This window comes from Drosophila bipectinata, chromosome 2R (assembly GCF_030179905.1).
Source record: "Drosophila bipectinata strain 14024-0381.07 chromosome 2R, DbipHiC1v2, whole genome shotgun sequence".
Lineage (NCBI taxonomy): Eukaryota > Metazoa > Arthropoda > Insecta > Diptera > Drosophilidae > Drosophila > Drosophila bipectinata.
The window spans coordinates 15,633,281-15,659,686 of record NC_091737.1 but is presented as its reverse complement, the minus strand read 5'-3'; the positions used below and the strand labels follow the sequence as shown (position 1 = coordinate 15,659,686).

The 26,406-nt window shown below is 36.9% G+C and overlaps 1 protein-coding gene across 2 annotated transcripts in view; it reads left to right on the top strand.

The window, feature by feature from the left end:
- The window catches only part of ttv (exostosin glycosyltransferase 1 ttv), a 60,826-nt gene extending 45,670 nt beyond the window's left edge, over window positions 1-15,156 (top strand). The window contains exons 6-11 of one of the 2 annotated variants that reach the window (XR_001773185.3): window positions 12,369-12,472; window positions 12,550-12,700; window positions 12,763-13,119; window positions 13,190-13,506; window positions 13,850-14,140; window positions 14,759-15,156. Coding sequence is in view for 1 of the 2 variants with exons in the window: in XM_017238652.3 (XP_017094141.2) it covers window positions 12,369-12,472; window positions 12,550-12,700; window positions 12,763-13,119; window positions 13,190-13,506; window positions 13,850-13,958 (1,038 nt within the window). In the remaining variant the exon portion in view is untranslated. Of the gene's footprint in view, window positions 1-12,368; window positions 12,473-12,549; window positions 12,701-12,762; window positions 13,120-13,189; window positions 13,507-13,849 lie in introns of both variants that reach the window. The other variant, XM_017238652.3, reaches the window with a different exon arrangement.
- The last annotated feature ends 11,250 nt before the right edge of the window (window positions 15,157-26,406 follow it).

The following is a 26,406-nucleotide window of genomic DNA, read 5'->3' as shown; positions in this document are numbered from 1 at the left end:
AAATGGTGCTTGTCTTTCCAGTAGATAAAGTATCTATTAACTTTCAATAAAGTTTCGTAAACAGAACCCCTAAAATGCCTAAGGCAAACTGCCATTGTAAATATTGATTCAGTATTTATTTGCTTTTTGTTACATTTTGTGTGTGTTTTTATTTTAGACCGAATCAAATACACATTCAGTTGCTGTACCTATTGACTAAATTCAAACAAAATTAAAGTCGCCTGGCCGGCCATCCAAACTTGTTTGTTTTTCTGCTTTTTGTGTTTTTTTGGTTGTTTTACGAATTTGTCAAAGCAGCTTCATAACTTCGCGAACAACGACAACGTCAACGACAGCTCCCAAGTTTGCTAACAATAATGACATCATCGTCAGCTTAAAGTTTGAAGTCATGGCAAATGACGTTATGAACGCCAAGAAGATGCCCGAACTCCACTTTAATTAACGATATAATATTTCTATAAATATTCACGACTTTTAAACTTTGAAATCATTGAAAATTTATGTTTGCTGAACTGACAAACCAAACCCAAAGAATTTTTAAACCAATATACATATAGTGACATATCCATAGCATTATACATAAACTATGTAAATGTCCACACACCCACACACTCACACATACACATTAAGTATTTGTCAGAACTTACCCTTGAGACTTAGATTCAAATAGGCAAATGCACCGAACATGATCCTAGCCCAAATCAGACCTAAACATAATTGAGGATGGAAAAGTACTTATAAACAAAAATCCTCAGACTAAACAGACCGAGGGAAACATGCATTCAGCACGTTCCCATAATTCAGATCCCCAAACCCAATCGTAAAACTCAAATTTCGGGACCAAAGACAAAAACAAATTCAAAAGCAAGAATCCAAAGTCCAATCGGGAAAGTTCTCAGCCTAAACAATAAAACACACTCAATTAGAATAAACACACTCAAGTAAAGCTCGAAAGCTCCAAAACCGAGGTTTGATCGTAAAAGAAGTCAGAGTTAGGAGTGAAGTTCAGTTTAAGATCTACAAGTAGTAGGTTGGTGTTCTTCAAATAAAGAATATTTGTAACCAGTTGGACATAAGAAAAATAAAGATAATTTTTTTTTTATTGAAAACTTATGGTGCAAACATTTAATTGGCGCAGTCGGTAGGATTTCTAAAAAGGTCCTTACACCAAGTTATCGGTACTGATCAACAAAGAAGGATAATACTATACGACTAGTTTATCCTGATCAGCGAAAGTGACTAAAAGAAATCCGCAAAAGAATTTATGTGCAGTGCGACTGTATATAAAGACAATTAATTAAAAATCCAATTCGGTCAATAACTCCACGAATTTTCGTGCGACAATATTGCAATACAAAAACTTCAAAAGCGATAAAAATGGCGACACCACAGTTATCCGAGATCCATCTCAATCAATTGATTGGACAAATCAAGGAACTGCCTTATTTCGACGGCAACCCAATAGAGCTCAGCCGATTCATTACACGGGTCGAGTATCTGTTGCAGTTATACCCAACACAGGATGTGAGGCAAAACCATATCATCTACGGGGCCATCGAGAGGACCATTATTGACTCAGCACAAGCAGTCATCGCAGAAGAAAAAACCACAACATGGATGCAGACGAAACTGGCCCTGATTAAAGCATTCAAGGACCATAGGCCATACGAAGATGTCATCCGCCACGTACATCAAACACCTTACCCAGGGAGCATCAGTAAGTTCATAAACGAACTTAAAATCAGGTCATCCGTAGTTTTAAATAAGTTAGATTTAGAAATGGATCAGACAGATAAAACAATTTATACAAGTTCATTGAACAAAACAATCAGGGATTGCATTGAAAAGAAACTTCCGGACAGATTGTATAATTCACTATCGAAAAGAGATATTACAACTATTACTAACTTAAAAGAGGCAGCCATGACTCTAGGCCATTGGGATTCAGATCCATACGATAATTATAAAACCAGGTATTATGATCAACGTAGGAATTTGGGTAATTCAAGACAGAATCAAAATTACTCGAGAAATAATTCAAATCATTATCCCCGACATAACTCAAATAATTATTTGAATTATAATCCAGGATCAAGCAATCCAACAAATATTCCGAATTCACCTGCCAGAAACCAAAACCAAGGCAACTATCATGAACTCAGAAGGAATTTAAATCAAGGTAGAGCTCAGAACCCCATGAATTATCAGGCATCAACTTCTAATAATTCTCCAAATGCACCTGTTAAGAGACAGAGAGAAAGTGAAAGCGCCCAAAGTAGAATGGACGTAAATTTTCAGCAAATAGCCTCGGAAAACGAAAACAGTATCCTTATATCAGAGTAGTAGTCAAAGGTAAAACTCTCAAAGCAATGATCGATACAGGATCTTCCATTAACATCATGAGAGAAAACTCAGGAAATTTTGCAGAAACTAACGAAAATCAGAAAGTCTATACAATAAATGGACCAATTAACTTACTTAAAAGCATTACATTAAATCCCAGTAAAATTTGCCCAGTAAAACAAAAATTTTTCTTACACAAATTCTCAGAGAATTATGACATACTTATAGGCAGAGATTTTTTGAAAGAAAGTAAAGCTAAGATAGATTATGAAGATGAATCAATTACGTTAGGAGACAAAAAACTTTTCATTGAATATGGTGAAGATGATAAAGAGGGCAAGACCGCACTAAAATGCCTTAGCTCAAAATCATCCGAACAAGAAATTAAAAAGGGCAAGACCGCACCAAAATGCCTTAGCCCAAAGTCAATCGAAAAGAAAGAGGAAAAGGATGAGACCGCACAAGATTGCCTTAATCCACCTCTATCAGAAGATGACTCATTTAATTTTTCCATAAACAACGAACTTAGAGAATGCAACGAATTTCGTCTCGAACATTTAAATGAAGAGGAAAAGAAAGATTTAAAAAGGGTTTTGTTTGAATTCAAAGATATTCAGTACAAGGAAGGTGAAAATTTGACTTTTACTAGTACAATAAAACATTCAATACAAACAAAACACGAAGACCCGATATATAAAAAGCCATACAAATATGCGCAAGCTTTTGACGAAGAAGTTAATACACAAATTACTGAGATGATTAAACAAGGAATAATTCGAAAGTCGAAATCTCCTTATTGTTCACCAATCTGGATAGTCCCAAAGAAAAGCGATGCTTCAGGAAAGAAAAAATTCAGATTAGTAATAGATTATAGGAGTTTAAATGAAATCACAATAAACGATAAATTTCCGATCCCTAGAATGGATGAAATTCTAGACAAATTAGGAAAATGCCAATATTTTACAACACTCGATTTAGCCAAAGGCTTCCACCAAATTCAAATGGATGAAAATTCCATAGCAAAAACTGCATTTTCAACTAAACATGGGCATTATGAATATACCCGTATGCCATTTGGTCTTAAAAACGCCCCTGCAACTTTCCAAAGATGTATGAACAATCTCTTAGAAGATTTAATCTATAAAGATTGTTTAGTATACCTGGATGACATCATTATTTTCTCCACTTCATTGGAAGAACATATTTTGTCTCTTAAGAAAGTTTTTGGAAAATTAAGGAATGCCAATTTGAAATTACAATTGGATAAATGTGAATTCATGAAAAAGGAAACAGAATTTTTAGGTCATATCGTAACTACAAGTGGTATCAAACCTAATCCTAATAAAACCAATGCTATAACTAACTTTCCAATACCTAAGACCCCAAAACAAATAAAATCATTTTTAGGACTATGCGGCTTCTATCGCAAATTCATTCCTAATTTCGCTAATATTGTAAAACCAATGACAGTTAAATTAAAAAAAGGAGCAGTAATTGATATAAAGTGTAAAAATTACATAGAAGCATTCGAAAAATTAAAAGTACTTATTACTTCAGATCCAATACTTATTTATCCTGATTTCAGTAAAACATTTTCTTTAACAACTGATGCAAGTAATATAGCAATCGGTGCAGTGTTATCACAAAACCATAAACCCGTATGTTATGCAAGCAGAACTTTAAACGAACATGAAATCAATTATGCCACGATAGAAAAAGAATTGTTAGCGATCGTTTGGGCAACGAAATATTTCAGATCTTACTTATTCGGAAGACGTTTTGAAATACTCAGTGATCATAAACCTCTTGTTTGGCTGAATAATATCAAAGAACCAAACATGAAGTTACAGAGATGGAAAATAAAATTAAATGAATTTGATTACGAAATTAAATATTTACCCGGAAAAGAAAATTATGTAGCGGACGCTTTATCCCGAACCAAAATAGAAGAAAATATGTTAGGAGAAGTAGCCGAAAGTGTAGGCGCAACCGTACATAGTGCACAGGAAGACAACCAAAATTACATACCAATAACGGAACGACCATTCAATTATTTCCCTAGACAAATCGAATTAATAAAAGGAAATGAAGACCAAACGAACGTACAGCATTATTTTCATAAAATCAAAATCAAAATAACTTATAAAGAAATGACTGAAGACCTGGCAAAAGAAATAATTAAAGAATATTTATGTACAAAGAAAAGCGCTATTTACATGCACAATGACTCAGATTTCCCAACATTCCAGAAAGTTTTCGTAGAAATAATCAATTCTAATCATTTAACAAAATTAGTAAGATGCACAACTAAATTAGAAGATATCTTGACATACGCAGAATTCAAGGAGAAAATATTGGGAAGACATAAAGAACTATTACATCCAGGAATAGAAAAAACAATTAATTGGTTCAAAGAAAAATACTATTTCCCTGACCATCAAAACTTAATCCAGAACATTATTAACGAGTGCGAAATTTGTAACATATCTAAAACAGAACATAGAAACACAAAACTTTCTTTCGAAACCACCCCAGAAATACAAAACATCCGTGAAAAATACGTAATGGATTTTTATATAGTAGGTAATCAACAGTTTTTATCTTGTATTGACGTGTATTCAAAATTTGCTTCATTAGTAGAAATAACAAGTAAAGATTGGCTAGAAGCGAAAAGAGCAATAATGAAAGTATTTAATGAAATGGGAAAACCACAAGAAATTAAAGTAGATAAGGATTCAGCATTTATGTGTGTAGCTTTACACAACTGGTTAGATTCGGAAGGAGTAAAAATTCAGGTAACAACAAGTAAGAATGGTATATCAGACGTAGAAAGATTCCATAAGACAGTTAATGAAAAACTACGAATCATTGGAAGTGAGACAAATATTGAAAATAGGTACACTAAATTCGAGTTAATACTTTACATTTATAATCACAAAACAAAACATAATGCTACAAACAGAGTACCAGCCGATATTTTCATGTATGCAGGAACACCCGATTATGATACACAGGATAAGAAAATCAATAAGATTAATCAACTAAATAAAGACAGACATGATTATGAAATAGATACCAAATATAAGCAATCTCCGTTAGTAAAATCAAAAACAACTAACCCGTTTAAAAAGACAGGAAATATCAGACAAGTTGATGAGAAACATTTTGAAGAAACCAATAGAGGCAGGAAAATTACTCATTATAAATCTAAATTTAAAAAGAAAAAAATAATTAATAAAAGTAAATATAACAATTCCAGACAAACAGAAGAAACCTAATGAATTCAACAACCTCTATAAAATTATTATGTTTATGATTATATTAACTACTTCAATTCAAATGACGAATGGACAAAACATCGAAATAAATCCGATAAAAGCCCAAAATGGATACTTAATGTTTAAAACAGGCACGATAGACATTCCAACTAATTATGAGAATCACTTTATAAGCATAAATATTACGAAAACAGAACAAATCTTTGAGAAATTAGTAGAAGAAGCATGTGAATTCAAAGGAACATTGCAGATAGAATATTTAGTGGGAAAACTTCAACGAGAAATTAATGGTATTAAAATCGCAAAACGTAGCAAAAGAGGGTTGCTAAACATTGTAGGAACAACTTACAAATACTTATTTGGAACATTGGATCAGGATGATAAAGAAGAGTTAGAACAGAAAATCGATACACTAACTGAGAATAGTATTCAAAGTAATGATTTGAATAAGATTATTGATGTCGTAAACAATGGATTAGATTTAATCAACAAATTTAGAGACGAGGAAGAGAAAGAGCAACAGGCTAACGTCCTAATATTTAATCTACAACACTTCACAGAATACATAGAAGACATTGAGTTAGGAATGCAACTAACTAGACTTGGAATTTTTAACCCCAAACTTTTAAAACATGATAATTTAAAACAGGTGAATTCCGAGAAATTGCTTAAAATCAAAACTTCCACTTGGCTCAAAACTAATACAAATGAAATTCTGATTATGTCCCACATTCCTACCGAAATATTTAAAGCCCCTGTTTTCGAAATTATTCCCTACCCAGATGAAGACAATAACATACTAACAGAGAACACGATCAATAAGTATTTCCTACATGATGAAAAAGTATTTGATAAAGAAACAGGAAAGATTGTATTTGACGAATGTATAAATGGAATAATTAAACAAGAAAATACAGGTTGTAAATACACTAAAACTCATAAAAATTTTCAAATTGATTATATTGAACCAAATATTTTATTGACATGGAACATCCCTAAAACATTTTTAAATCAAAATTGCATTAATAAAGAAATTTCTATAAGCGGAAGTAACCTTATCAAAATCCTTAATTGTTCGGTTCAATTGAATGAATTTATCCTTTCAAATACAATGGCAGATTACACCCAAACAGTTTATGTCAGTAATAATGTAACAAAACTAGAACCGCTAGCATATATCCAAACAAAAGAAATTATAAAAACACACACAAAATATTATAATGTATTCCAAATAATAACAACAACTACTTTTATAATTACAATTATAAGTTTATCTTTGTATCTATTCTATAAGTTCAAAAGTTTACCGAAGAAACTAATTGTAAAATATGTAAAACCAAAGGAAGAAACACCAAAGATTCCAGAAATTGTAAACGATCAACCTAATATGAACATAGGAGAGCATCTCATGTTATACCCAAATCTATCGACCTGAGGACAGGCCAAATTCAAAGGTTGGGGGAGTGACATATCCATAGCATTATACATAAACTATGTAAATGTCCACACACCCACACACTCACACATACACATTAAGTATTTGTCAGAACTTACCCTTGAGACTTAGATTCAAATAGGCAAATGCACCGAACATGATCCTAGCCCAAATCAGACCTAAACATAATTGAGGATGGAAAAGTACTTATAAACAAAAATCCTCAGACTAAACAGACCGAGGGAAACATGCATTCAGCACGTTCCCATAATTCAGATCCCCAAACCCAATCGTAAAACTCAAATTTCGGGACCAAAGACAAAAACAAATTCAAAAGCAAGAATCCAAAGTCCAATCGGGAAAGTTCTCAGCCTAAACAATAAAACACACTCAATTAGAATAAACACACTCAAGTAAAGCTCGAAAGCTCCAAAACCGAGGTTTGATCGTAAAAGAAGTCAGAGTTAGGAGTGAAGTTCAGTTTAAGATCTACAAGTAGTAGGTTGGTGTTCTTCAAATAAAGAATATTTGTAACCAGTTGGACATAAGAAAAATAAAGATAATTTTTTTTTTATTGAAAACTTATGGTGCAAACATTTAATTATATACATATTCATCTATTATATATTTTTCCAAATTTTTCCTAAATCCCTCCTCCCTGGTGTCGCACTTAATTAACATTGGTCAACAAGTTTAGATCGATATACACATTTTTGTACAAAAAACACGTTTAAAACAGAATAAAAACAAGAAAGCAAAGCTAACTTCGGGCGGAGCCGAAGTTTATATACCCTTGCAGCTATAACCGGATATATATCGCAAACATCGGATATAGTTGGCCGATCCTTATGATTACATCATAATAAAACCAATTAATTACAATAAAGAATCTAAAAAAAAGTCCCAAGCTTCTATCTTCAAAAATTCGAAAGTTGATATTTCTACCAAATACCATTTCCGATCGTTCAGTTATATGTCAGCTATAAGATATAGTCAACCGATCGTTATGAAATTTGGTAGATCGGATTGACTGACCAAAAATAGAATGTGTACCAAGTGCCAGCTTTCTATCTTCAAAAACACGAATGTTGGGTCATTTCCGATCGTTCAGTTATATGGCAGCTATAGGATATAGTCGGCCGATCCTAATGAAATTTTGTAGGTCGGATTAACTGGCCAAAAATATAATCTGTACCAAGTTCCAGCTTTCTATCTTCAAAAACACGAAAGTTGGGTCATTTCCGATCGTTCAGTTATATGGCAGCTATAAGATATAGTCGGCCGATCCTTATGAAATTTGGCATGTCGTATTATTTTGCCAAAAATAGCTCTCATGTCAAATTTGAACTCTCTAACTCTAAAAACACCAAAGTTATACCATTTCCGATCAATCAGTTATATGGCAGCTATAGGATATAGTCGGCCGATCCCGGCCGTTCCGACTTATATACTGCGTGCAAAGGAAAGAAGGGTGTGTGCAAAGTTTCAAGACGATAGCTTTAAAACTGAGAGACTAGTTTGCGTAGAAACAGACAGACGGACAGACGGACAGACGGACAGACGGACAGACGGACAGACGGACAGACGGACATGCTCATATCAACTCAGGAGGTGATCCTGATCAAGAATATATATACTTTATAGGGTCGGAGATGTCTCCTTCACTGCGTTGCACACTTTTGGACAAAATTATAATACCCTCTGCAAGGGTATAATAAGTAATATAGAATTCAGAGTGGAATTGGTTTAGCGAATTGTTGGTGTTTTCGTTTAATTGTCACAAGCCAGAAACCGCCGGGACCTAAATTGTTTGCGTTTTATGTGGAACGTGCTTGTAAATTTTTCGAAAAATTATTCACTAGCTGAATAAATACATATATTTTATTATTTTTCTTTCATAATTGAATTTGCGGGTTTCGCAGTTTATTTTGGAGGAAATCAAGAGCAGAGTCATCGGAGTCATTACGCATACGCCATGTTGTACTGTACTGACTCTCCATTTGTGTTCTTCCACGTCTGTTTGTTAATTTTTAAGCAAGGAAGTTTCTTTGGCAAGCATTTACATAACATTTTTTACTTCCTCCACGAGGGTATCTGAGTGTGTGCCTCTCTGTCAGCTACTTGCATAAGTTAATTTAGTGTTTGTCTTCGGAGGAGTTGCCCGTCTCCTTGGCTCTTGCTTTTCCTCCTTTTTTTTTTCGTTTTAGTTTGTTGTGTTGGAGCAGCATTTGAGTGTTTTTGGTGTCACCGAGTGCAACTTTTGGCCTGGCCGACAAGGCAGTACATTTTATGTATGCAGCTGCCTTTGCAGAGCTTCCAACTTCTGCGCCCCATAAAGTATGCTAAGATAAATATCCGACAAAAAAAAATACCAGCTTTTGCAATGGAATTGAATTTTCAGCTTTTAAAAATGTAAAAAAATAATGTGTTTTTAAAAGGAAACTCGTCGAGCCACAAAACTCCTCAAAGAGCTCTGCTCTGCTTCTCAAAAGGGCTCAATTAAAATTTCATTAATGGCCCACAAAAAGTCCTGATCAACAAAATAAACATGTAGACATGTAGACTAAGAGTGGCCCAAAGGAATCTTGACTTGGATAGGCCAAAAGAATTTCTGTGCGTCGGATTGCAATTAATTTACGCAAATTTTCCGCCCCTCCCACATGCATGCAACAGACTCGAGTGTTGCATGTTACTTATGCCGCTCTCGTCAGCCAGAGGAAGCAAACTTTTGGGGCAAAACTGGTAATGGAATTCCAGTCAAGTCGACTGAAAATGATTTGGTTTGTTTGAGGGCCTGGCCAGGCACTTTAAAATTCGTCTTTAAGCCGAAATATACACCACACGGCATGCAAATTTGTAACGCTTACAAGGTAGACAAGCATCCACCTATTTTATTTGCTTACATTATCCACTCTATTGGGTTTTCGGAGGTGGCCCCCAGCAACCGGCAGATATTTTGCAAAACTACCCAAGTTGGCAACTTAATCATCACTCAGCCCGCCCAAGGTTGATGCGAAACGGAAATGAAGTTTTGCTTTCCTTCCTGCCTGCCACCTCGCCCACCTACACATGTACATGTGTATGCCGACTCCTTAAGTAGTGCCACAGGGGATTATTGTTGTTGGCGCTGTTGCAGCAGCGATAAGTCTCCTCCTGGCTGGCATCCAAATTCCGCCTGGCAGGGACGAATGATGGGAAAGAAATGGCTGCATTTGAATGGGACGCTCCTGACATGTGTAGCCAAGCAGCAGATGCAGAAAAGCGGAAGGAAGTCTGTAATGAGAACCATTTTCTAAAGGGCGGGCTCTCGAAACACTTTTTAAGACTCAATCATTAAGCGACTAAAGTTAAAAAAGCTTCTTAAATATTCTCCCTGTGCGGCAGGGATTTAAGCCAATTAAATGCACTTTGTTGGCCAATTAAAATGTGGGCAAAAGTGAGTCTGCCGCGTCTGGGCCAGGCCTAAAACATATATGCCATGTGCATAATTGAATCGTAGTGGCAGAGGCCATCTCTCTCCAACCATGTTGGCTGTCTCTATCCCTCAATTATGCTGGCAACGTCAACAGACCGAGATTGACTTAATTATGTCGCACACTGAGGCTAACATAAAAACACACACACATGAGCATTGGGGCAAAGCTTCAGATACAGATGCACAGATACAGATACATCCACACTTTCCGCGCAAAAAGGAGAGAAAAAGGTAAACAAACACGCGCTACGCTTCCCGCGTTAGTTGAGCGTTGATTATGCAAAAATACCAGAGAGTGAAGGGAGGGTGGTGAAGCTGCTGCTAAAGAAGAAATTATAATTACAAAATATAAAGCAGGCACTTGAGACACGTTGGCAGCCAGACAAGGCAGCAGGCAGGAGCCAAGGATCGGCAGGAGCGAAATCCTAGTTTGGTTAGTTGGCTGCACCGGCAGGTAGGAGCTTAACGAGTTTTGTAGGCGAGGTGCAAATGATGGATGTAAACAAAAATTTGTTAAATCCTTAAGGGCTATAATTAAGATAGTTATTGCCAATCAATATGCTTGACCAATTAAAGGACCTATCCTCCGATCAACGGCAATTGTGAATAATTGGTGCGAGTGCTGAGGTCCTTTGGCCTGAATGGCAATGGAGGGATTCCTTTGGGGCCTGATTGTTCCCGCATTCAAATTCAACTAACCACACGCACAAAAGTAAAGCGTGCCAACCAGAAATAATACGATGAACCGAGTGCTTAGCCTGGAGAAGGGTGGTGGCAGTGGCAGCTTGCATAACGCTCTGTCTTCTGTTTTCTGTCAGGTGCACGTGGCTGCACTCGTACTTGCATAACTCAGCCCGAAAGCCGCGCACTAAGCTCTTAGTTGGGGTCAGGCTTTGCAATTATAATTGCATTCAACCCGGACTGAGACTTGCTCGCTGACTCGGGCCAGGAGCAGAAGCAGAAGCAGAAAACCGTGCCAAATGGAGGAGGACTTGGCGAGTTAACTGCGGCCTGGATGTCTAACTAATTTGGCATGGCATACTTTAAGGCGCATACTCACACTTTGAGCGACAAATTAACGCCGCATTAATGACACGCGAGGTTTGCAACGCGCTTGCCACACCTCTCTCCTCCTCTCTCTGTCTTTGTCCAACACTTAAGGGGTAAAGAGGCAGAGGTAGCGGGGAGCAGGGAGCGGTGGCAACATCCGGAGGTTGCTGTGCGGCTTCCGTTGCGCAGCGGAAACTGCGGTAACGCCCCCCACCACGCATATATGCCATAGAAAACAGCTACAGCAGAGGCTAGGATAATAGAATCTATAGATCCTACTACTGAGGGGGTCTGTATAATTAATAGTACATAGATATCCCTATCCCTAGACTAGGGATTATAGCTACAGTACACCTACAATTACAAATACCTCTCCGTTCATAATTTTAACCGCATCTGTGCCTATGAATGGAAAAGAGTCGAATAGGGAAGAGGTGGCCATCTGCGCCAAGCGGAAAATTAGGCAACAACTCAAGCCCATTGAATTATCGCACTCGGCGGAGGACAAACCCAACAGATAGACAGAGGGCCTAGAGACCAGACATTGGGTGGAGGAGGAGGAGGCGGGATAACAGACATTTTGGGAGGGAGGACTATTCAAAACGCAATTTGGCTCGCTCCTTGAAATGCACTCGAGGCCCGAAAACGGAAGGCATCAACGAGTGCTTGCTCTCTGCCCTCCGAAGTTCTCCTCCTCATTAGGCAATCAATTGGCAATCACCACTCGAACGTATCGACAAACCATTAAACAAGACTTAAAATCCTCTATTTCTGTGATATCTTGCAGATCATACGCGAACGACTGCCGGATTATCCGGTGAGGAGCAGCCTGGTGTGGAACAGCTCGCCGGGTGCTCTGCTCACGTTGCCCACCTTTGCCGATAGTTCAAGGTTAGTAGCCAACATAGCACAGCTAGTGAGTTATAACAGCCATTAAAAACACGCCAATCGATTTCATTCACCTTCAGATACATGCCGTTTCTGCTGAACTCGATGGGTGCTGAACCGCGACACAACTACACGGCGGTTATTTACGTCCAAATTGGCGCCGCCCTCGGGCCGAATGCAGCGCTCTATAAACTAGTCAAGACCATCACCCGGAGTCAGTTTGTGGATCGAGTAAGTGCAAGATGTTTTCCAACATTTAATACAATTCCTAAACAACTCTCCCGTTCAATCAGATTCTTGTGCTGTGGGCAGCGGATCGGCCACTGCCATTGAAGAAACGCTGGCCCCCCACCAGTCACATACCTCTGCACATTATTTCATTGGGCGGTAGCACAAGAAATCAGGGATCGGGAACGGGAACGGTAGCGGGAGCGGGAGCTGGACCCACAAGCCAGACGACTGAAGGACGACCGAGCATATCACAACGTTTCCTGCCCTACGATGAGATTCAAACCGATGCTGTGCTCTCCCTGGACGAAGATGCCATCCTTAATACGGATGAGCTGGACTTTGCCTACACAGTGTGGAGGGATTTTCCGGAGCGCATTGTTGGCTATCCGGCCAGAGCACATTTTTGGGATGATTCCAAGGTAAGAATCCGATTACTTGATTAATATTTTCAATCCTTAACTAACAGGTATGTGTGTCTATTAATTGCAGAACGCCTGGGGCTATACGTCCAAGTGGACGAATTACTATTCTATTGTGCTAACGGGAGCGGCCTTCTACCACCGCTACTACAACTACTTGTACACAAACTGGCTGTCGCTGTTGCTCCTTAAGACTGTACAGCAGTCCTCCAACTGCGAGGATATCCTAATGAACCTGCTGGTCTCGCATGTGACCAGGAAGCCGCCGATCAAGGTGACGCAGCGGAAGGGCTACAAGGATCGGGAAACAGCCCGTTCGCCGTGGAATGATCCTGATCACTTCATCCAGCGTCAGAGTTGTTTGAACACCTTTGCGGCTATTTTTGGGTGAGTTTTTGCTTAGTAATTAACTAACTTAATTATAAGGAAAGTATTCCAAAAAATTTTAAAGAAATATTTATAATTCTTAATGCCTTATGCCGTGTGCTTCAATTTATAGTTTCTTATTTTTTCCGCTCTGATTTAAACAAATATCCATCTGATTATTCATAACTTAAACCTAATTGCCTGAATATATTCTTAAATTTATATTTTCTTATTTTTTCCGTATACATTTTAATAAATCTCTCTTGTCTTTAAAGTTTAAACTCCAAAAAGCAGGCTATAATTTATGTTTTCTTATTTTTCCCGCCATTATTTAACCAATATCCTTTCTGATTTATCTTTATAGCTATATGCCGCTGATACGTTCCAATTTGCGCATGGATCCCATGCTATATCGTGATCCAGTTTCCAATTTGCGCAAAAAATACCGCCAGATCGAGCTGGTCGGCAGCTAGCGATATGTGCATCCTGGCAATAGCTACAAGCGTTAAGAGTACTGACTACATACGTATACACCACAACCACACCCACACCCACACCCACAGCAACACCTACAGCCACATTTACACAAAAACCAAACACGTACATAAGTTTAGATGAAATGCTGTTTACTGACGCTGGCCAAGCGACGCAAGAAGTATGTTAATTATTATTAGTAGAAACAACTATAACAAAAAAAAGGGAAAAGTAATGAGATGACCTTAGTTAGGAGCCACCCCAAAACGGGCGTATGTAAATGTATGTATGTGTACATCGGTGTAAGCGCATCCAGAATTGCCATCACATATGCAATTCGTGTGTATATATAGACTTTAATATATGATTATGTGTATTAGCCCAGTTAACTGCAAGCGAAGGAGACGCTTGTGATTTTGCCATCTTTTTTGTGCTAATTACAAATTAGCTAAGCTACACAATTTTTCTACGAGAATGCATACATACAATACATACATGTACCATGTAAAGAGATATATATATATATGTTTAGGTATATAAGTAGCCGATTTTTTGTACTGTGCGAGTTGAGTTTTTTGTATGTGTCATTGTAAATGTTTGTATGTCATTGTTGTAACTCTCCTCCATGTATAGTTAGTGGTTTACCAATGTGAACGTGAATGTGGACATGGCAAGTATTCTCAGTTCGAGGCTCACGCTAAGGCACCATCAAATTCCGTATCGATTACTGATTTAAATGTAAATTTTGATTAACTATGGCCATTTTATATACTATATATATACATACATATATATGTAGCAGCAACAGCAGCAACAAGCAGCAACCAAGAGGACGAACGAAACTCTTTCCAGGCCATTATCCAACAAATCGTGCACAAAGTCAGTAGAAGCGAGGCAATTAAATAATTCTAAGTTTTAAAGTTAAGTAGCTTTCCATTTCCAATTTGTTATGTGCAATTTTTATTTGGACAATTCAGCTTTTAGTTTTTAGCGTGGCCATTTTACTAATGTACGTAAATCAATTACCAATATGCAATCAAATTTTTGTATCATAGTGTCGCATATCAAAGTAATACTCCCCGAGACCAGGGAGCACCAAGTTTTATGTTTAAGAAACCAAACATTTATATATATACAATATCTTAAGTGTGAAGATATTTTTTACAACAAATATACACGATTACCGATGAATTTGAATATCATTTGTTTTATTTAATCATTTAATTTGGCATTTTGTTGACAATACGTGAAAGAAGAGCAATAATAATAACAATTAAATGACTGGCTTCGACATATCACAGAATTTAATTAATTATTTTTAATTATTTTTCGTTTTATTTGCTAATAGGATGACAAACCTTTATTTAATATTTATTTATGGCAATTTCATTACCAGATTATTGGTTCTTGAACTCTAGAATGGCACGGATGCCAACCAAGAATGTTGCCCAAAACCCTCAAAACTCTTGACTGCCAAACGGCAAAATTGTTTAGCATTTATCAGTCAAATATGCTTATCGGCAATATGAATATATGTATGCGAATAGTTGCTGTGGATGTCACAACATGACTGCACCAAAAAGCAACGGACATAGAGGACAGACGGACAAACGGACACACAGACTAAGGGACTGAGACGACAAATGCAATGAAATGTTCCCTATCAGCATGCACATAAATCAAACATTTCAAACAAACATTTTTGCCGTTGACTACGAATAATAATAATCAAAAATGCCAGCTATATGGATATGCATATTTGGAATGTGTGTGGCCCAAGGCGAAGGATATGCACAACACATATACAGTCATATACAGAACAGAGACACAAACATCTACATACTTATACACTGATACATATATCCTTATGGATATATGCAACTGAAACTGAAGGAAATCAAATTTTGTACAGTGCGTTTTATTTTTTGTATCTGCGTGTAAAGTGTATTTGTATTATAACTCGTATATATAATTGTATTTGAGAATTTGTATTTGACACAGAAACAGAAAACAGAAAACAAAAATCAGAAACAAACACAGAAACAGACAATTGCACTTTTTTATACAAATTTAACAAAAAGATAAACATAATAAACAAAAAACTTAACCAAGACAAAAACAAACAAACCAAACAACTTGACCAAAAAATATTGAAAAGGCTCCTCGATCCCGCCCCGCCCACACAATTAAGCAATTGAAAATGAGAGAAAAAAGCCAAAAAAATAAATACAAATTAATTGCAAAAGCCATTAATTAATAATAATAAAATAGTTATCGCAGCCTGCAAAACGGTAATCAAATTTATGGCATTAACATTAACATGAAGCAGCAACCTGGACTCCTCCTCGCACCAGTCTTGATCATTGAAATACGAATATATGGATAAATGGATATATGGATGTTGTGATACGATCGATAATACATATAACCTGGCCTGTAACCTGGTATCCCCACAGTCCTTGTCCTTACTGCCCTCCCACAATAACTGACGCGTATTTATCCACTTTACTCGCATTTTTTGTTTGAATTCATTTCATTTCTCGTCACTGGGATAATTGTGCATAATCAATTATTTTGCCACATTAAACTGGACACGTCCAGGGCAGAAAAAAATCCTTCACTCCACTTACTTATTATTCCGATGGGTTATTCAATGAAATGAAATACATTGCTGTTGGTTTTACATGTTTGTTCGCTTCATGTGCAGATTTTTGCATAAATGACAGCATGGTCGGGACTCAACCTAAAAGGGTGCAAAATTAATGGACTTATGACCAAAAGGAAGCAAAAACATGGTTAATATTCAAAAATAGCAAATCGTTTTAATTATTCCTACCAGTGCTTAAACTTCTAATGGGTCGAAAGGATAATTTGCATGAAATGGGATGACAAAAAAGACAATAACGTATAAGAAAATCAAGGATACGAACTACTCCCAGTTATTATGTTTACTGTGCATGTGCAGACTCTACCAAATGTAACGATAATATCATTTTGTAGGACAAAAGCTACTGCTTACTAATATGTATCTGTGTGTTGGCTATGCTTCAATAAAAACATATCTGAGCTTAAGATTGATACTCTGAGATAGAATCACTCACCCAGCAGCCCATCATCGCCCCATCAAGACCTACATAGATACTCACATCTATCTTTCCGTTTCCGATTTAATTTAATTTTGAGAATTTATTTTCATACGAAAATGTGAGATTATTGGAGATAATTAATGGTTTTTAATATAATTTTCCAAAAATAAATAACATTTGAAATTTGTACAGAAATCCAACCAAAAAGTAAAGGAAAATACAATGTTGAACCGCAAATAAAATTAAATCAATATTTATATATAGTGAATGTGCTTAAAATATTGCCTAGTAATGATTGTTAAAGCTTAAGGCAAGTTTACCACCCACTCCCACACAGACAGACATTCCACACCCACATACCAACACACACACATGAATAAATGTAAATTACATAAATAAATCCATGATTGCGGATACCTAGTAAGCGTAAACCATAAAATATTGGCAAAACATCGCAGCAGAAATAATATATTATATATATCTATATATATAAAAAAACAACAAATGTGATTTTTAAATAAAAATTTAACTGAAACTTATATGCATTTGGTTTTCTCTCTAAATTAAGCTGCTAATGTATTTTCAATTAGTTAAATGGCATCTAAGGTGGAAGAGCAACGTGCAACAAATACATTGCAGCTAAAGTTTTCCCAAGGAATTAGCGGCAAACTATCGGGAAAGCGGAAAAATTTTGTTGCTACTCCTCGTGTTGCTGCCTGGTTTGCCAAACTATCAGGATAAATTATATACTGTATGCACATGTACAATTAGACCTCCTTCCCCAAAAATCTTGGCTACGCTGGCAAATTAATAAATTGCACTACCATCTGAAGCCAGCAATGGAATTTTGTGGTTCGTATGCGTTTTTGCAGTTTGGCTTTGTAGCACTTATCATTCTGCACTGACGATGTGCTGTTGCAAGGCTGACGTCAATATTAATGGTTCTGCCATATAATTAATTTAGTTGGCAAATGCTTTTATATTAAAAACCATGCCACCCTCTCTCCATTATTGCATTTTATGAAATTATTCAAGGGAAATGGTGTACTGTCACAAGGAATGAACTGATGGGGGTCGGTAAGACCTCAAAGGAAAATTTGGTGTCAATTATAGTTGCATTTAATAGAAACGAGAAGTAATTTTATTTGGTGTTTATATAATTTGAGTAACATATTCTAAACGCTTTTTAATATGCATTGAAAATATTCGTGATGGGTTAGCACGGGAAGGTCAGTCACACTTATAAAAGCAGCGTGTCCCCATCTATGAATTAGATTTAGATAATAAATAAAAACTTTTTTAATATAAATTGGGTTTTTTAATTTTGGGTTTAAAATATATACAAATCTGCCTTTTAGGCTACTATACCTACATACATACATACCTAGATACTTATATGTATCTCTACCAATTCTTCTTAAAGAAGCTACAACTTGTAATATCTCTTCAATTACTACAACATACAGTGGCGGATTTAAGGAAAAAGGCCCAGTGGGCAAAATTTTTTCAGGGTACATTGAAGGGTATTTTGAAGGGTACAGCCCAGAAAATTTGACAAAAAATCTTAAAAATATTTTGTTCCCAGATTTTGATGCAGATTTATGGAGAATCGATCCACAAATCGTTTAAAGTATTCCGTTCAAGAATCGGATGAATATTTCCTAAGATATGGCCTTCGCAGTGGGTCATATGGGGCTCCCCATGCATTTTGCACATTTTGAAGGGGACAGCCCAGAAAATTTGACAAAAAATCTTAAAAATATTTTGTTCCCAGATTTTGATGCAGATTTATGAAGAATCGATCCACAAATCGTTTAAGGTATTCCGTTCAAGAATCGGATGAATATTTCCTAAGATATGGCCTTCGCAGTGGGGCATATGGGGCTCCCCATGCATTTTGCACATTTTGAAGGGGACAGCCCAGAAAATTTGACAAAAAATCTTAAAAATATTTTGTTACCAGATTTATGGAGAATCGATCCACAAATCGTTTAAAGTATTCCGCTCAAGAATCGGATGAATATTTCCTAAGATATGGCCTTCGCAGTGGGGCATATGGGGCTCCCCATGCATTTTGCACATTTTGAAGGGGACAGCCCAGAAAATTTGACAAAAAATCTTTAAAATATTTTGTTCCCAGATTTTGATGCAGATTTATGGAGAATCGATCCACAAATCGATTAAGGTATTCCGTTCAAGAACCGGATGAATATTTCCTAAGATACTGCCTTCGCAGTGGGTCATATGGGGCTCCCCATGCATTTTGCACATATTGAAGGGGACAGCCCAGAAAATTTGACAAAAAATCTTTAAAATATTTTGTTCCCAGATTTTAATGCAGATTTATGAAGAATCGATCCACAAATCGTTTAAGGTATTCCGTTCAAGAATCGGATGAATATTTCCTAAGATATGGCCTTCGCAGTGGGGCATATGGGGCTCCCCATGCATTTTGCACATTTTGAAGGGGACAGCCCAGAAAATTTGACAAAAAAATCTTAAAAATATTTTGTTCCCAGATTTTGATGCAGATTTATGGAGAATCGATCCACAAATCGTTTAAGGTATTCCGTTCAAGAATCGGATGAATATTTCCTAAGATATGGCTTTCGCAGTGGGGCATATGGGGCTCCCCATGCATTTTGCACATTTTGAAGGGGACAGCCCAGAAAATTTGACAAAAAATCTTTAAATATTTTGTTCCCAGATTTTGATGCAGATTTATGGAGAATCGATCCAAAAATCGTTTAAAGTATTCCGCTCAAGAATCGGATGAATATTTCCTAAGATATGGCCTTCGCAGTGGGTTATATGGGGCTCCTCATGCATTTTGCATATTTTGAAGGGGACAGCCCAGAAAATTTGACAAAAAATCTTAAAAATATTTTGTTCCCAGATTTTGATGCAGATTTATGGAGAATCGACCCACAAATCGTTTAAGGTATTCCGTTCAAGAATCGGATAAATATTTCCTAAGATATGGCCTTCGCAGTGGATTATATGGGGCTCCCCATGCATTTTGCATATTTTGAAGGGGACAGCTCAGAAAATTTGACAAAAAATCTTAAAAATATTTTGTTCCCAGATTTTGATGCAGATTTATGGAGAATCGATCCACAAATCGTTTAAGGTATTCCGTTCAAGAATCGGATAAATATTTCCTAAGATATGGCCTTCGCAGTGGGTTATATGGGGCTCCCCATGCATTTTGCACATTTTGAAGGGGACAGCCCAGAAAATTTGACAAAAAATCTTAAAAATATTTTGTTCCCAGATTTTGATGCAGATTTATGGGGAATCGATCCACAAATCGTTTAAGGTATTCCGTTCAAGAATCGGATGAATATTTCCTAAGATATGGCCTTCGCAGTGGGGCATATGGGGCTCCCCATGCATTTTGCACATTTTGAAGGGGACAGCCCAGAAAATTTGACAAAAAATCTTAAAAATATTTTGTTCCCAGATTTTGATGCAGATTTATGGGGAATCGATCCACAAATCGTTTAAGGTATTCCGTTCAAGAATCGGATAAATATTTCCTAAGATATGGCCTTCGCAGTGGGTTATATGGGGCTCCCCATGCATTTTGCACATTTTGAAGGGGACAGCCCAGAAAATTTGACAAAAAATCTTAAAAATATTTTGTTCCCAGATTTTGATGCAGATTTATGGAGAATCGATGCACGAATCGTTTAAAGTATTCCGCTCAAGAATCGGATGAATATTTCCTAAGATATGGCCTTCGCAGTGGGTTATATGGGGCTCCCCATGCATTTTGCACATTTTGAAGGGGACAGCCCAGAAAATTTGACAAAAAATCTTAAAAATATTTTGTTCCCAGATTTTGATGCAAATTTATGGGGAATCGATCCACAAATCGTTTAAGGTATTCCGTTCAAGAATCGGATGAATATTTCCTAAGATATGGCCTTCGCAGTGGGGCATATGGGGCTCCCCATGCATTTTGCACATTTTGAAGGGGACAGCCCAGAAAATTTGACAAAAAATCTTTAAAATATTTTGTTCCCAGATTTTGATGCAGATTTATGGAGCATCGATCCACAAATCGTTTAAGGTATTCCGTTCAAGAATCGGATGAATATTTCCTAAGATATGGCTTTCGCAGTGGGGCATATGGGGCTCCCCATGCATTTTGCACATTTTGAAGGGGACAGCCCAGAAAATTTGACAAAAAATCTTTAAATATTTTGTTCCCAGATTTTGATGCAGATTTATGGAGAATCGATCCAAAAATCGTTTAAAGTATTCCGCTCAAGAATCGGATGAATATTTCCTAAGATATGGCCTTCGCAGTGGGTTATATGGGGCTCCTCATGCATTTTGCATATTTTGAAGGGGACAGCCCAGAAAATTTGACAAAAAATCTTAAAAATATTTTGTTCCCAGATTTTGATGTAGATTTATGGAGAATCGACCCACAAATCGTTTAAGGTATTCCGTTCAAGAATCGGATAAATATTTCCTAAGATATGGCCTTCGCAGTGGATTATATGGGGCTCCCCATGCATTTTGCATATTTTGAAGGGGACAGCTCAGAAAATTTGACAAAAAATCTTAAAAATATTTTGTTCCCAGATTTTGATGCAGATTTATGGAGAATCGATCCACAAATCGTTTAAGGTATTCCGTTCAAGAATCGGATAAATATTTCCTAAGATATGGCCTTCGCAGTGGGTTATATGGGGCTCCCCATGCATTTTGCACATTTTGAAGGGGACAGCCCAGAAAATTTGACAAAAAATCTTAAAAATATTTTGTTCCCAGATTTTGATGCAGATTTATGGAGAATCGATGCACGAATCGTTTAAAGTATTCCGCTCAAGAATCGGATGAATATTTCCTAAGATATGGCCTTCGCAGTGGGTTATATGGGGCTCCCCATGCATTTTGCACATTTTGAAGGGGACAGCCCAGAAAATTTGACAAAAAATCTTAAAAATATTTTGTTCCCAGATTTTGATGCAGATTTATGGAGAATCGATCCACAAATCGTTTAAGGTATTCCGTTCAAGAATCGGATAAATATTTCCTAAGATATGGCCTTCGCAGTGGGTTATATGGGGCTCCCCATGCATTTTGCACATTTTGAAGGGGACAGCCCAGAAAATTTGACAAAAAAATCTGAAAAATATTTTGTTCCCAGATTTTGATGCAGATTTGTGGAGAATCGATCCACAAATCGTTTAAGGTATTCCGTTCAAGAATCGGATGAATATTTCCTAAGATATGGCCTTCGCAGTGGGTTATATGGGGCTCCCCATGCATTTTGCACATTTTGAAGGGGACAGCCCAGAAAATTTGACAAAAAATCTTAAAAATATTTTGTTCCCAGATTTTGATGCAGATTTATGGAGAATCGATCCACGAATCGTTTAAAGTATTCCGTTCAAGAATCGGATGAATATTTCCTAAGATATGGCCTTCGCAGTGGGTCATATGGGGCTCCCCATGCATTTTGCACATTTTGAAGGGGACAGCCCAGAAAATCTTAGATCTACCATTTTGACTATAGAAATTTTATTTTTCCAATATATATATAATTCTTTTTTTAATTTTTTTCTTGGGGGATTTCCTTGGGATTTCTTTGGAAACCCTTACAATTTCTCGGCATCTCTTTCTCTCTATGATCTTATACCGATCTACCATTTTGACTATAGAAATTTTATTTTGAGGAAAATGTCTTTTATTTGTAGGAGCTAGGACTGACCAACTTACTACCCATATATAAAAATATATCCGATAATTGTGCCTTAACTGCAAGGGTCCTTTCTTGTTTATTTAAAGAATTTAATATAACACTCTGGAACCCTGGCGACCCCTGGCGGCGGTCACTCGTTTCCGCCACACTGCCGGCTGTTGACATTGCCAAGGTTGTTGTTGCATGCTGCTGATGTCGCAGTTGCTGTATTACACACTTTTAAATATATGTATGGTGGATGAGTGCAATTCTTTGTTGGCTGCAGCACAAAGAAACCGCCAGTCCACGCCCCTATAACGCCCCCGAAAAAACCAGCATCCTAACATGGAACAAGCCAGCAAACAACCTAAAAGTAGGCAGCACATATGCTAGTTAGTTTTTTGCAGCAACAATATTTTGCATTAATTAGAAAGTGGGCCACATGCCATGTTTGGTGGCACGCCTCTGCAATTCCCTCAGCCTTCTAGTCCGCTCGAAAGTCCGTTAAGTGCTGCCAACTTGTGTGCGTGTGTGTGTGTGTGTTTAGCGGTATAAACAAAATGGCTGCCTCCATTCGCCATGCCATGCCCGTTGTTTGTCTGCGGAACCGTTAAATTAGGCTTAAAGCAACAACAGGGCCGCGAAAGGCAGTGCAGCAGCCACTTTAATGCATTGTTTTGCTAAATACTTTACGAAAATTGCTTGCGCGCCCCTCGTTGTTTGTTTTTTCTGCTAATTACGTAATTAAAATGGCCGTCGCCATTGTTATTGTGGTTAGAAACAGGATGCACTTCGTTAATTGTCCCTGTTTTTAAAGTGTAAACGCAAATACTTTCATTTCTCATTGATCGAATGCACAAAAATGATTTATTATTTATGATTTGTGTACTAACTGCAATAATAATTAATTTTATTTAATTTGAGACAAAAGGCTTGAATGTTTACAGCCTAATGGGAATTTGCCCAACTAACGAATTTATGCAAAAGCACATGGCTCCAAGGCCTGGTCTGGTCAAAATCTATCACAAGTGTTTACGACTCGTTAACTAAACGATTTGTTATGCGCAATTCTATCTATGCTAACATGCTAAAAATATTGCAGATATTCTGTTGCCATTGTTTGGCAAAAATATGAAACACAATATGAATTGGTGAGGCAGTCAACCTCCTCAAATCGTAGCAGCAGGAGCTGCAACAGAAGCCATGGCTCAGGTTCTACATTGAGAAATAAAAATTATACTTTTAAAGATTTCTAAAAGATATTTAAAAGATTTATGGAAAAACTTTATACTTTTAAAAAATTATAAATTCATTTATCTTATTTTATCTATATAAAAATCATAATCAATCAAATCAATATCCTTTTTGGAGGTGTGTTTTTATTTCTCCTGTGTACCTCCATTATTGAGCCATGAAAAATCTGGGCTGTTTGGTCTGGCACAAAACTAAAAACTTTTCCAGGCATTCTATATGTATGGGTGGTGTACTTGTACTCGTATATATATGAAAAAGTAATCAAAAAAAAAATAATAACAACACGATGCCAAACAAGAAACAATTGGCTTTTATTGAAGTAAAATTTAATAAAGAAGTTTTCAATATGCTTTGGCAATATGTAAACAATCAACTCGGCTCCAAAAATCATAAATATTTTCATTACAAAAATGCAACAAAAACTACAGGCCAAAAACTTTCTTGATGCACTCGACGGGTCCTGGCTCGAGAGTGTCCTTGTTGTTGCTATTCCTTTTGTTTCAAGTGCAGCTGCCAAAAATTTTCCAATATGCGCTCTGCAAATATTTGTAGACATTTTTGTACAATTTGTGTTTCTGTTTAAGGTCCTCCTCGGTTACAAGTGTTGACTGCAAGTTTTGTGTCAAGCGATTTTATGATGAATTTATTGGTAGATGGCAGAAAGTATTACCAACATTTAAATGTCACAACAATATGCCTTTGGTCAACAGCAGCTTGTTCGGACAGTTTCGGACGCAAGGAGAAGGCCCTCTTGGCCCAAATATTTTGAAAAGGTATTTCGACATATTGAATCTGTAATTTGATTTGTAGGCATGTAAGGAATTTTATGGATTTTCTACATTTTTGGGTATTTAAATGACATGTATCAGAAGTTAATAAACACATAGACAGGTCATGGCCTATGGCAGCCAATATTCAAGCTATAATTTATCTTTGTTCCCGTATCATCCCGAATATGAATATAATTTTCGCCGGCCTACCGTCATTTTACCCATCAACTCTAGCCGCGATTTTTACAGCACTTGGCCACGCTAATTTGTTTACAGCCCTGTGTCCGTTGGCCAAACTAGGCCGTCATTGCCATTTATTATAATTGAACAGCGACCCGCACACGGCCCAAAAGCGAATTGGCCACGTTTACAGGCATAAATTGATTAAGTTTCCATGGTCTAGGCGGAAAGGCAAATGCATGGATGGCTGCGATCTCCCGCACATCCTGGCATGGAATGAACGGCAAGGACAACAGAATGGACCCCAATGGAGAGACTATTTAAATGTGCAAAGGGACCTTCATAATTGACGGAAAATTGTATTCAACTCTATGGCAACACAGGTAATGTTCACAAATAATGCAGATAGAAAAATATAAATATTTATTTGTTACTAAGGATATGAGGACATTTATTGAAGTAAGAAATTTATTCAAATCTTTCTTTATAGTTTCAATAGACATTAAATAAATATAATAAATATAATAATAAATATATAATAAGCTTACTATCTTTTTTTGAGTGCACAACTATGATGGCAAATTGGCTGCCTGCGAAGGCGATTTTGTGCTCGTAATCCGCGCAGGTCAACAAACAAATTACATTTTAAACTAATTAAAATACATAAATGTGGGGACATGATGCTGGCAAAGCAGAATCTCACTGTGACCACATTCACGTTAATTGCGGGCATTGGGCATTCCGGCAGTCGCCATCCAGAGATCGCTCGCTAAACTCTGCAAACCGGAACTCCGCACCGTCGAACAGACTCGAAAACACAACTAACCAAGTCCAGCCATCCATTCATCCACCTATCCACCACCAGCAGTTCCATATTGGACAAGTGAGAGAATTACAGTCATATTATTTAGAGCATTATCTGTTACAGGCCCCAGAAAACCCAGCGATAACTTTATTTTCCACACTAGGGAAAAAGGGAAAAAGAGTTGTGAACTGAAAGAACTGAAAAAATTACGTTTGATATTAACAACAGTGAGGAATTCAATGAATTATAAAAAACGAGGGTGGTCTAATGAGTTTTCAAATAATATTAGCTCCTAATAAAAAATGAAAAGTATATCTTTTAAAATTAAAATGAAGGAAACACTATATGAAAACTATTTAAAGACTAAAGCCTAGCTTGATTCATAAAAGCTTAGCCAATTTCTCTGGAAACGATGAGACACAAGCTGATCTTGATTAAATTAATTAAAAAGCTGAAGAATGATTGGAGGGTTTTATTGTGAAAATGTGTGAAAGCTTCTGTTTTAACATTTTTTGTGCCACCCTCGGAGTAACTTTACAATTCCATTCGAGGGCGTTACTGTTTGGTCTTTAGGGTCTACAGATCTACACAGAGGGGAGGTCCGTTACCATAGCTATTCGAACTCCCCCATCCCCCATCCCCCAACTCCCCAAC